This window comes from Phascolarctos cinereus, unplaced genomic scaffold, assembly GCF_003287225.1.
Source record: "Phascolarctos cinereus isolate Bilbo 61053 unplaced genomic scaffold, phaCin_HiC Scaffold_4;HRSCAF=312, whole genome shotgun sequence".
NCBI classification, from domain to species: Eukaryota; Metazoa; Chordata; class Mammalia; order Diprotodontia; family Phascolarctidae; genus Phascolarctos; species Phascolarctos cinereus.
Window position 1 is genome coordinate 310711976 of NW_027555847.1, and position 13927 is coordinate 310725902.

A 13927-nucleotide genomic window follows, 5' to 3' on the forward strand; every position below is an offset into this window, starting at 1 on the left:
TCAGTCCCTACCCTAAAACTTGGGAACTTCAATATATGCTTTATATCTTCTTGAGTGAGATTGCCCCTGTTGGCTTCCCAATTCAACAAACTTATCCACCACCATGACCTACATCTTCTATCTAGCTCAGCTATCGATATGTAGGGATCATCTGTGAGGTGTCACCATCTTGCATGATTTTGTCGCCTTTGTGATCTCGGACTAGGAAATTCCCTCCTCTTATCGTAATCTCCTACCCTTCCATTTCTCCCTTTTCATTATTTTTCCAAGACCTGTTTTTTGTTCTTCATGTGTCATCAAGTCTACCCATCCTTCCCTGTTCTCTTAGTCCATCACTTTTGGACTCACTTTCCCTCATTTACAATCTCAAGCAAATAAGCATCTAGTTCAACTATCTACTGTATTCTTCCTCTAGAAGTCTTATCTTCCTCTAAGGCTCAGCTCAGGTACTAATCCTTCAAGTTTTTATATCTCTATGGGTAGGAACAGTTTCATTTTTTTTCTCTCTGTGTCTCCAGTGCCAAGTACAGTGTCTTGCACATAGGAGGTACTTATTATGGTTTGTGGGGTATTTTAAAAAGAGCCATCAGAAGTTTTGAATGCTCCATAGAATACTGTAGCTGCAATGTCCGGTAGAACTAAACCCCCTAAGGTCACAGAAATACCCTTTGAGTAATTGCTTTGCTTTTCAGAGACTCAAGGGCTTCTGGTCTGCATAAGGAAAGCCGAGCAGGTTCAAGTTAAACTAAAGGAGACAGAGACAGAGAATGAGGCCCTGCTGCTTTGTAAGAAACCCATAGAGGCAGCTAGGTGGCACAGTGGATAGAGCACCGGCCCTGGATTCAGGAAGACCTGAGTTCAAATGCGGCCTCAGACGCATAACACTTACTAGCTGTGTGACCCTGGGCAAGTCACTTAACCCCATTGCCTAACCAAAAACAAAAAAACCCAACCCCCCCCAAAAAAAAGAAACCCATGAAAGAAGAGGGAGTTCCTCTACTCTCTGTGCATATATTTCTTTTACTTGGTGGATGAAAGACAGAGGATTTCAACATTACATAGATTTATGATTGATTGGGGTTCTGGTTAGTTGGATTTTGGTTAATCAAAGGTTTTAGAGCATAATTAGTATAAATGAGTCCGATGACTTGAAAGGAAGACTAGATTGCTGATTGGTTTTGTATATGATGATGATGATGACACAAAAATGAACATCCATCATTTGTAGCTAATGAAAATGTACATTCACTGAACGGTGATCTCAGTTCTCCCACAATTCTGCAGGCATGTAAGGTTGGGCATCCAGAGTTGCAAAGAGGGCGGTTCTTATTAACTAGAATCCAGGCATTTCACGTTTCTGCCCTCACCTTTGTCCAGTTTATGCCTGAGGGGCTAAGTTTCTACATCCTTCAGACCCAGGAAGAATGAATCCTTCATTTTATATATCATAGCTCCCTGGGAAATGTCTTGCCCTTCTGCTTCCAGTGCCTTACAAACTAAAACAAGACAAGCAGCTCACAGGTGATTTAGAGAAATAACTTGGTGCATCTGTTGGAGTGAACTATGCTATAGGACATTTTAGAAAACAAAGCTGAGAAGAATAGCTGGTTTGTTTTTTGAATGCTTCAGTCTAATACTGAATATAGCTGGTGCTTAATAAATGTTAACTGATTGATTGATAGGCACTAAAGTTCTCTTTCTTTTCATTTTAGATTGGCATTAAAGTCATAGTACAAGACACATTTACCCGAATTCAGAAACTCATTAGTGTGGCATTTTCTACATTTGTAGCTAAACCAGTTGGAGAAGAAAAGGTAAATTATCTCACCCAAGAAAAATCTGGTATGTAACTCAAAGATATATTCACAAACTGAATTGGCATTATTATTCTATCAACATTTCTACTAAGATATGTAGCTTTATTATTTGTCAATTTTTCTTGGAAGTTATTCCTACTTAGCCAGTAGGATCTCTTTAGCCAGACAGCAAAATAGCACTTGGCAATTTGTGGCAGAAAAAGAGGCAGAAAAAAAAGCCTTGTATTTTAAGGATCTGAAGGTCATAGAAGGCCTTCAAAAATATTGCTTACTGGTTTGGTCATTTCTCATGGCTCTGTAACTCAAAACTGACTCTTTTTTTTTAAAAGTAAGAGCAATTTAGTAAGCAGTTTCATGTTATGGTCCAATCATTTTTGATACCTTAAGAAAAAAAAAAACAGTCCAAGTTGCTGAGTTGCTGAAGTTTAAAAATAAGCTCCTAGGCATGTGCGGTAAATATTCCCATAAAAGAAGCACATGGGCCTAATGTGCCTTCACAGCAGGAGAGCCGGGCTGCTGGCACCATGCTGCTCAGGAGGGAGTCTCGTCTTTCGGCTGCTGTGGATACAAATTTCTACTTCCCTGGCTTTCCATTTTTATGGTCAGGTGGGATATAGCCATATGGCAAAGCCACTTAAATGTTTCCTTTTAAAAATGTTAATTTTTTTCTATTTCATATTTAAATCTTACCCCGTAAAATTCCCCTTTTTCCTACCTCTCTTTGAAGTTCCCTGGTACTTTTTCTTCTGTCTTATCCTTGGGGCCCTATGATTTACCTTTTCTTCTTTGAACCTTGTCTTCTGTCTGCCTCTCTGTCAATCTCTTTAAATATGGAAATGCGAGAAGGAACAATCTTTATGGTGCTGGCCAGTGACTACAGCAGGGCCTCAATCATATTGCTTTTCCTTTCTGATGCATTACCTGAAACAGGTCAGGCAAATGTCAATCATAGCAGGGCACCATTCAGAATTTTCAGAGCTAGCAAAAGAGCCCGCCTGGCCTTTGAATTCAGAACACCTGGGCCCAAATCCAGCTCTGGTACTTACTACTTTTGTGACTTTGGGTAAACCATGTGATCAGTTCCCTCAACTATAAAATGGGGATAATCATATCTGTAGTACCTACCTCAAGGGGTTGCTATAAATAGCAAATGAAGTTATGCATACATATATGTATATGTATATATATACATACATATATGTACATGTATATATATACATATACATATATGTATATATACATGTACATATATGTATATATACACATATACGTATATGTATATATATACATATATGTGTATATATACATATACATATATGTATATATATACACATATGGGTATACACACACACACACACACACACACACACACACACACATACTTGTATGTGTATGGACCACTCAGCAAACCTTAAAGTGCCATAACAATACCAGCTACTGGGGAGAAAGGGGAAGGGAACAAGGATTTGTTCGGTGCCTACTATATACAAGGCACTATGCCTAAGCATTTTACAAATATTAACTCATATCTGCCAGCCAGTATTAAAGCAAAGCTGAGTCTGTCCATCAATAAGCATTTATTAAGCACCTACTGTGTGCCAAGTGCAGTGCTAAACACTGGATATACAAAGAAAGGCAAAAACACAGTCTCTTCCCTCAATTTGCATAATCTGCCATCAAAAAAAATTTATAGCCTAATGAGGGAGATATGTCAATAACTAGGGACGTATTAGATATATACGGAGTTGATGGAATTGTCCAGATGCCCTAGTGGCATCTGATTTAGCTTGCCAGCTCATTCACGTTCATTGGAATTCACTTGAGGATGGAATTATCAGTTTTTTTGACTGAGTTTTGTTTTATGTTTAAATCCTGAATATATCAGAGAACATCTCTGAATTTAAAGTCCCCTTTGCCTAGGAACTATATGGCAGGAAGTGGGTGGGGCAGGGGTTGAAGCATGGCCCACCCTCTTTCTGAATACAAGAAGTAGTGTCCAGACACCCCACCCCTGTACCCAGCATCCAAAGAGAAGCAGCCTCACCCGCCCTCAACCTCTTCCCTTTGCTTCCCAATGGGAGTGTGTTAAATTGGAATGCTTAAATCCCATCCAGACTGAACCCCAAAAAATTGCTTTTGAAAACGTCCTCTTAGAAGCCTGGTCACTTGGGGTGTCACCATAATTCTTTGGTTTAGCTGGCTCCGTACCTTAAAGCACTTAAATTCCAACTCATTCACAAGACATTGAGATTGTAAGTGAAAGATCAACGGCCTGATTTGAACTTAGAGCCCTTCATTACTCAGAGCAGTTACTGTTTTCTGTAGGTGTGGTTCTGGATAAAATTGGCAATGATTAACTAGGCCCCAGTTCAGTTAGGCAAGCCTTTAAGCTGGGGAGCATGGCACTATAACCGTACACCCATCAAATGGCCAGATGTCACAAAAGTCAGGTAGCACTTAACAATTTTTTTAAATCACTGACAAGCCTTTATTAAGTGCCTACTATGTGTGAGGCAGTACAACACAGTCATTATTTTTGTTCGCATAATAAAAAATAGGAATATTTTGACCATGACGGTTCTACTCTGGATGTACTTATTTTATGCCATCCAAACATGATGTACTCCATTAGGAAGATTTGTCATCCCACTGATGCATTTATACATTAATTTACAGCTCAGCACCTACTTCTAAGACATTCCAATTCCCTGAAATCTTTTTAAAAATCAGAATAGTAATTATATTTTGAAAACTATTTCTGGCAGTAAAAAAAAGGAAAATTCCCAATTTAAATGTCTTTTGCTAATAATAGTTTATTTAGTGTTTTCAAATGATTTACATCTGCATAGATGAAGAAACCAGAGATGAGCTCCAGTACCATATTTTCCATGAGATTCCTCCCCCAGAATTGTTTGTATTTATTTATCCATGTGTATGTTATTTCCCTAAAGCAAAACGTAAGCTGCTTGAAGGAAGGAGACATGTTCGCTTTTATCTCTGTAGGCTCACTTGAATATGGCACTTAAGGCTTCGAAAATACATATATTGTGTCATTTAATCCTAACAATAACCCTAAGGGGGATGTTACTAATATTGTTGCTGGTTATCTACAAAATCCCCATTTTACAGAAAAATAAACTGAGAATGAGGGAAGTCAAATGACTTGCCCAGAGTCACACGGGTAAGTAAGTATAAGTAAGTTCCCTATCTTCCTGACTCCAAATCCAGTACTTTATTCCTGGTGCTTAGCACAATACCTAACATGTAGTTAGGGCTTAATAAAATGCATGTTGAGTTTAATTTGATTTCATCTGAAAAACTTTTCATAACAAAATTTTGTCAGGAGCTTGTTATGTGGGGGCAGCTAGGTGGCACAGTGGATAGAGCTCTGGCCTTGGAGTCAGGAGGACCTGAGTTCAAATGTGACCTCAGACACTTGACACGTACTAGCTGTGTGACCCTGGGCAAGTCACTTAACCCTGATTGCCTCACCCAAAACAAAAACAAAAACAAAAACAAAAACCAAGAGTTTGTTATGTGGAGCCTTACTTGAGAAGTTTTGATAGATTGAACTTCAGAAGACAAAAAAAAGTGACTCATTAAGCACTATATAAATGTGAACTACAAAAGCAGAACTGAAAATAATGCCTTCCCTCATGGAGCATATGTTCTACTGGATAGGGGGGTGGGAAGTATACACAGGAAAATAAATACAAAATACATTTTTGGGGGGAGGAGGGAGCCGGCATGAGCAGCTAGAAGGATCAGAACAGGTCTCTTCTGGAATACAGCAGCCCTTGAGCAGAGCTTCTAAGGGAAGTAGGAATGCTAAGAGGCAGAGTTGAGGAGAGAGAGCATGCAGGACAAGCCTATGCAAGTGAAGAGAGGTAAGAGATGGGAGGTCTTTCCCTTCCCTTTTTCCCATTCCCTCCTTTCATTTAAAAATCGACACAGATTTAATAAGCCATTTGAAAATAGAAAATAAAACTATTTTTAGCCTAAGGCAATTAAATTGGCATCTTTTCTTCCTACCAGAGAAACATATTTTGAAAAGTGCTCCAAATATTGTGTTTGAAATTATGTGCAGCTAAACCATTTAGCAAAGTGATTGAGGCTACCCCTTTTGATTTTGTAGGTTCGTTTAAAGCCGGTGACCCTCCTGACAGAGCAAGATCAAGTGGAGCATGATCTGGCTTGGGAGAGAAGAAAAGTCAGACTCCAGCAGGAGGACACCTTCCAAAGCCTGATGAGGGACAGCAGCAAGTTTGATGGTTAGTGAGGCTTCTCATAGACACCCCGATTGAATGGCTACTAAATGAAGAGGACTGTGTTTCAGGAGCCCATGCATGTTCACTCCATGTTGTAATTCAGCACTCCTAGTGCAGCCTGAACCAGATTGAAACGTAATTGAGAAATGCTTAAAAAAACAAATAAAAATACAAAAAATATAGATAACATTACATTTTAAAACTAGATCAATATGTGGCAAGCAGGGATCCTTATGTACAGCTTAGTAGCCTCTGTTTTTATTTGAGTTTGACACCTCTGGTCTAGAGCAGGGCTTCTTAAACGTTTTCCACTTTTGACCCCTTTTCATTATGGCAGCTGTTTATTGGCGTCACGTTGCCTGAGGGTGTGCATGGCACAAAGTATGCATGCTGTGTGTTCAGAAGCAAGGCTGCAGTGAAGTTGTGAGATCTAACACCAGCAAACACTGCCAGAAACACCTTGGATTCATTACGTGTTTGATTTTTAATTAATTTTTGGTCATTGCGCTTTCAGGACTCTTACTGTTGCCAAATTTTCCCATATGGGATCATGACCCACAGTTTAAGAAGCACTGGTCTAGACTCAGGGGTAGGGAACCTGTGGCCTTCTAGATCCTAGGATGCAGCTTTTTGACTGAGTCCAGGTTTTACAGAACAAATCCTCTCATGAAGGGGATTTGTTCTGTGAAGTTTGGATTCAGTCAAAGGGCCGCAACTGAGGACCTAGAGGACCACAAGTGGCCTCAAGGCCACAGGCTCCCCGCCCGTGCTCTAGAGAATACTCCCTAGCTACAGGCAGAGCTGGATTTTCCATTTAAGTGAAGCTCATTTGCTCATCTGTTTGGGATCTCTGTCAAATCCGGGCCCAGTCCATATGGCTCATAAAGAAGGCACCATCTTAAGCATGCTTTGGGTGCAGTACGCCAATTATCTTTCTTTTTCCAGTTTTACAATTCTAATCTCTTATTGTACCTATGTTAAGCCCCAGCTTCCTCCATAGGACTCTCCAGAATGTACTTTTCATTCCATTTGCAGACCTGGAATGATTGACAATGCCTAGAGTCCAGGAAGGATCACACTTTTTCTGCCCCATCAGCTTCCTCCATCCAGCTCTAGGTGCTGTTATGTCCCAGAAGGAATTTAGACAGTATTTCTGAGGATATTTTGTTTTGTTCAGTTATTTCAGTCATGTATAACTCTTCATGACCCCATTTGGGGTTCTCTTGATGAAGATACTAGAGTGGTTTGCCATTTCCTTCTCCAGCTTCTGGGGATTATGGAGTCCTTGACTAGAAATTGGAGTCATTAAGAATACCAATGGTGCACTCCAGAGTATCACTGCTGAAAGTGGGAGAGAAGGGTTTCAAAAGAGAAGGGCTAAGTTGGGAAGTGAACAGAGACTCTAGATTGGGAGAGAATAGATTTCCAAGTGTTCAGAGAAGGATACGTATTCTATGGTCTAAAATTCCTTAGGGGAAGTTGAATCTCTCAAAAATGACAGAAAATATGAAGACAATTGAGGTGAAGAGAAGGGAGCAGTTGCCTAAAGAGACTGATATAGATTGCTAGGGAACTAACGAACAATTTGGTTTAAAAAATTGTGTAGAATTTGGAAGCAAGGGCTAGAGACTATGGATCAATATGAAAGTAAGTCCTGTAAGAATAGTGTCAGGAGTATTGAAGCCCAAAATGAGCTGAGGCTTGCAATGAAAAACAAATGCCAAGCAAAGCCACAACCAAAAAAGCTTTTCCAGACCAAAGACAGGATATAACCAGTCTTCCAGGTGGTCATGATGAAGATAACAAACACCAGAAGCCCAACTACTCTGCTCTTTATTTTGCTTTTGTTTTCTCAAGGAAGGAGAATGATCTTTGGATTGGGGAACAGAGAGGAAAAATAGGTTACAGGATGTTGAGACAAAAGATACCAATTGGTAAGAGAGTACTTAGTTGCCCTCAGTGAATTCAAGTACGTAAACCAGATTCCAGTGTGCCAAAAGAACTAGTGAATGTAATTACTAATTAATCATCAGTGAGATTTGTGAAATTATAGAGAATGGGAGAGGCTTCCCAGAACAGGTGGGAAAATATCTTGTTTTTCAAAATACAAGTTGTATACAAATGATTATATAGGCTAATGAATTTGACTTCAATCCCTGACAAAATTCTAGCTTATATTATTGAAGAGATTGTTTGAACATTCAGAGGGGGAAATAGTGATCACTAAGAACCAGCCTGACTTCTTCAAGAAAAATCGTGCTAGACTGGATGCATTTCCATTTTTTACAGGGTTATCATCAGGAGACTCATCAGGGGAATGCAGACAAGGAACACCTGGCTTTCAGAAAAGCATTATACAAACCATAAAGTCCTTCACGACATTTTTGTGAATGAAATGGAGAGACATAAACTAAATGATAGTGTGGTTAAACAGGTTCAGAACTGTTTGAATGACCAGACACAAAGACTAGTGAGTGTTTTGTTTTGGTTTATTTTTCCCAAAGAGAAGTCAGTGTTAAGGCAGCTAAGTGGTGCAGTGAAGCATGGGCATGGAGTCAGGAAGACCTGAGTGCAAATCTGGCTTAAGACACATACTAGCTGTATGACCCTGGGCAAGTCACTTAACCCTGTTTCCCTCAGTTTCCTCATCTGTAAAATCATCTACAGAAGGAAATGGCAAACCACTCCAGTATCTCTTCCAAGAAAACCCCAAATGGGGTCATGAAAAGTTGGACATAACTGAAACCACTGAACAACAGTCAGCATTAATTTGGAGGGAAGTATCTAATGAACTGTCCCTGAGGTATTCAATATTTTTATTCATGGCTTAGACTCTATCAAAGGCAAGGTGGAATGTCTAGCAAATGTGCAGATGGCACAAAATTGAGAAGGACAACAGATACAGCATCCAACCAAGCTAGATTATGGGCCAGTTCTAATAAAATTACATTTAATTGGAATAAATATAAAGTCTTATTCTTGGGCTCAAAATATTAGCTTCACAATACAGGATGGAGGAAATGTGTCTAGACAGATGACAGAAAGTGATTTGGGAGTTTTAGCAGACTGGAAGTTCAATATTTGTCAACAGCATAGCATGCTAGCCAAGAAGGCCAATACAATCTTAGGCTGTATTAAGAGAGACATAGAGACCCCAAGGAGGGAGCTCATAGTACTGCTGAATTCCGTTCCAGTCAAACCATATCTAGAGAATTGTGCTCAGTTCTAAAAGTGAAGTCTTAGCAAATACATTGAAAATCTTGGGCAAGTCCCAGGGCAAGTGACCAGAGTAGCAAAAAGACTGGCAACTTCACCTGTACCTTGTGGCTTCTTTGGCTTTCTTCAAGCCCAAGCTAGATTCCCACTTTCCACAGGAAGCCATTCCCAAACTCCCTAAATTCTAGTACCTTGCCTTTGTTGATTATTTCCAATTTAACTTTTACTAAGCTTATTTGTACATAGTTGTTTGCATTTTGTTTCTCCCCATTAGATTGTGAGCTCCTCAAAAGCAGAGATGATCTTACCTTTCTTTGTATCCCTGCTGCTTAACATGGTGCCTGACACATAATAGGAACTTAATAGTGCCTGTTATAGACTGACTGAGTGACACTTGGGAGTAACAGGATTGTCATCTTCAGATAGTTAAGGGGTGGAAGTGGTATTAGGCCTGTTCTGCTTGGTTTTGGAGGATCAAACTAGGAGCAGTTCTTCCCAGAGGCAGATTTCAGCACAATGTACAGAAACATTTTCTAACAATTAGCATTAGTCCAAAAACTGAATAGGCAGTGATGACTTAGACAAAGGAGCCATGCATTAACCCTATCACTACCATGAAGCCAGCTAGCCCCAATACGCTGCAGTTCCTCACACTGTTGAATCTTTTTCTAAAAAACAGTATTTTATTTTTTTCCTAATTCCATGTCAAGACAATTTTTTGCATGCATTTTTACAAAATTTTGAGTTCCAAATTTTTCTCCCTGCTTCCTCTCCTCTCTTCCTAAAATGACAGTCCATTTGATATAGGTTATACATGTGCTATCATGTAAAACATACTTCCATATTAGTCCCAGTTGTAAAAGAAAAAACAGATCAAAAGGAAAAAAAACTGTGAAAAAGTGAAAAAATCGTGCTTCTATCTGCATTCAGAGCTCATCAGTTCTTTATCTGGATGCGGATCACATTTTCCTTTGTGAGTCCTTTGTACTTGTCTTAGATCATTGTGGTGCTGAAAAGAGTGGATCATCACAGAGTTGATCATCACACAATGTTGTTGATTCTGTGTACACTGTTTTCCTGGTTCTGCTCATTTCACTTTGCATCAGTTCGTACAAGTCTTTCCAAATTTTTCTGAAATCAGCCTATTCATCATTTCTTATTGCACAATAGTATTCCATTACATTCATATACCACAGCTTATTTAGCCATTCCCCAAGTGATGAGCATCCGCTCAGTTTCTAATATTTTGCCACCAAGAAAAGGGCTGCTATAAACATTTTTGCACATGTAGATACTTTCCTCTTTTTTATGATCTCTTTGGGATATAGACCTAGTGGTGGTATTGCTGGATCAAAGGGTATGCACAATTCGGTTGCCCTTTGGACATTGTTCCAAGTTGTTCTCCAGAATGGTTGGCCCAATTCACAGCTCCACCAATAGTGCATTAATGTCCCAGTTTTCCCACATTATCTCCAACATTTATCATTTTCCCTTTTTTGTCATATTAGCCAATCTGATAAGTGTGAGGTGGTATCTCCAAGTTATTTTAATTTGTGTTTCTCTAATCAAAAGTGATTTAGAGCACTTCTTCATATGCCTATAGATAGCTTACATTGGTTTTGTTTGTGCAAAAGCTTTTTCATTTAATATCATCAAAATTTCTATTTTACACTTCATAATTCTCTCTATCTCTTGTTTGGTCATGAGTTCTTCCCTTTTCCATTGTTGAATCGTTTAAAAAATGCTAAGAAAGCGTACTCAGACTCACCATGGCAGAAAGATAACTTGCTAAGGGCTATCCCTTTGGTGTGTGTAGCAGCTCACCAAAGACAGAAGAATGATTGTTTCAAAGTGCTGTCAATCCTTGAGGGGAAAGGCAACTCGTAACATTGTCATTTCCACAGTATGTGCAGTGATCTGGGCTCTGCCACCCTTCCTTACTGCATACCAGTGTCTACAAAGCATTTTTATAATTTCTTACAACTACAAATCTGAACTTTGAAAGGAAGAGGCATAAATAGGCCACTAGTGGAGCCCGCAGTTGGCTAAAAATGTGAATAAAGCTCATGAGTCTTTCTGAGTAATATAAAGTCACAATAGGCTTAGAGTTAGAAGGAGCCTTAGAAGGCATCAGTTCCAACTCCCTCATTTTACAAATGAGGAAACTAAAGCCCAGAGGAATTAAATGGCTTTCCCAAAATCATATAGCTAGCAAGCGGCAGAGACTCCAAACTCAGTGTTCATTTCACTATAACATGTAGTTGTTTCCATATCAATCCAAATTTACTTCCAGATTGCTATAGGGAAGTCTTTCCAAACCCGTTACTCATCTGGACTCACAGCTTATTATCACTGACCGGATCACAGCAAAGATAGCAGATACCATACCTGGCTCAGTAGAGATCAACTGTGTTTTCTGGGTGGGATGTTAATATCATCCTGGGTTCAAGCTACTTTCATTTATTTATGGAAGTAACTCCCCACCTCAGCAAAGACCATCCATAGTACACTATACCGTTAAAGGAAATGCCCGTAAATACCTCACACAAATGAAGCATTTAATTAATAATAAATTAATTAATTCATTATTAATTAATAATGAATTAATTAATAATTAATAATTAATTAATCTTGTCACCATCTCTCTATCCAAGCAGTCAGTCCCGCCAATTCTTTTCCTGAGAGATTGACAAGCTATGTCAAACATCCTTGTCTTTCCCCTGCTTGAGAGCAAGACAATTTAGGTAAGATTTTTATAGAGTTAGGTTTTTATCAGGAGTTATGGAAATAATGCAAGTCATTTGCAGAGGATTTTGGACAGCAGTTTTTACAACTGGTAGGAGAGGACAAGATGCATTTCAGATTAACAGGTAAACAGAATCAAGTTATAATCATCCAAATGTTAATGGCCACAGAAGTGTAGATAAAGGTTATTAACATATTTTAGTTTCTATCTGGTGGGAAATTGGTTGTCAGGGCTACATGTCATAAACTTTATTAGAATACCATTTTTTCAAACTGTGTACATATAATTTTAATTTTATTCTTCCTCTATGTGCGAAAGAAGATAGAAAGCGAACCTCTGAGTCCTGCTAAAGTTAGGTTCAAGGCCTATGACTAACACAATCTGGCTGTATGACCCTGAGTGTCAGCATGCCAGGCAATTCTAAGACAATGAGTTGCAGAGTAGGTGCGGACCTGTATTGCTAGATAGAATTACCTGATGAGGAGCAAATTATTCCAAAATCCTCTTGATCAAAAAAGAAAAATTGTTTTTTCTTTGAGTTTCGTTGATTATATTTCAAAGCCATAGTAGTTCTTATAGACCAGATTTGTCAAACACTTGACCTATGAACTACATACAGCCCCCGACATTCCCAAGTGCAGCCCAAACCAGATTAAAATGTAATTGGGAAGTATTTAACAAAATAAATAAAAGTACAATAAAACATAGATAATATTCCATTTGAAATCCAAGTAAATATGCTATCCACAGGGATCCTTCTGTAGGGATTAGGGGACCCTGTTTCTATTTGTGTTTGACCCCATGTTATAGACCACTAAGGCCATCGAAGGCCAATTTATTTATTGTTACTTTGGGCAACTGGGGTTTGTAGGTTGTTGTTGTTGATGGTGATGATGATGATTATGATGGTAACTGCATCAGCTTTCATAAATAATCCCTATACTACTTAGAACAAAAAGATTTCAAAACACAAAGACTCTGCAGAGATCAGAATTATGTGGGCACAGGATGAGATATTGGCATCCTTGTTGCTTTATCTCCTATTGGGAGCGTCCTACAAGGATGCTTTCAAGTTTACCTCCAAATATTTTTATTCAGGAAAAAAAAGCAGTTATTTTATCTGCCTATGCAATAGTCTACAGGACATTAAATATTTTTTTAAAAGCAGCAGTAGTATGGTGACTAGTCTCAGGACTATTTCTATCTCAACCTTATCAAAAAATATGGAAATAATAATAATAATAATAATAACAATGGATATATATACATATATTTATTTATTTATTTATTTATTTATTGAGAGTTTTAAGGTTTACAAAGCATTTTACAAACATTACCTCCTTAGATCTTCACAAAAACCCCGTGAGATAAGTACAACAGGTTTTATTGTCCTCCTTTTATGCATGAGGAAACCAAGGCTTAGAGAAGTTAAGTAACTCGCGAAGAGTCACACAACTAGTAAGCATCTGAGGTGGGATTTGAACCCAGGTCTTCCTAACTCTGGATCGATCCCTGTCCCAATGCCTAGCAGTGTAGGCCATAGAGCCACCTCACATGCCAGTGGTTCTAATGGGGCTTACCTAAGAGAGAATAAGCTAATTATTTTGAAGTAATAATCAGTTCTTATGCTGTAATAGGTGAGAAGGAACATAGATTTCCAAAGAAGTAACAGAACCTCAGCCATCTGAGAAAACTGGGTCAGCTCTGTGCCCATCAAGCACTTCAAAGTACAGTGGGAATAATTTTTTTAAAACTAGCTTGAAAAAAAATTAAGGCATTTACTAATGTCAGGGCAATTTGCATACATTAGTAAAGCATTTGCAAATGCACTTACTATTTTTAAATGTAGTGCTTAAGGGGAATTTCTATTACTGAATATT

General features: G+C 38.7%; 1 protein-coding gene across 1 annotated transcript in view; it reads left to right on the plus strand.

Annotated features, from left to right (window-relative positions):
• ACOT12 (acyl-CoA thioesterase 12) overlaps positions 1-13927 on the plus strand; it is a 76437-nt gene that overhangs the window by 19989 nt on the left and 42521 nt on the right. Inside the window, exons 4-5 of the mRNA XM_021007747.1 lie at positions 1713-1814; positions 5953-6088. Coding sequence (XP_020863406.1) covers positions 1713-1814; positions 5953-6088 — 238 coding nt within the window. The remainder of the gene's footprint in view (positions 1-1712; positions 1815-5952; positions 6089-13927) is intronic.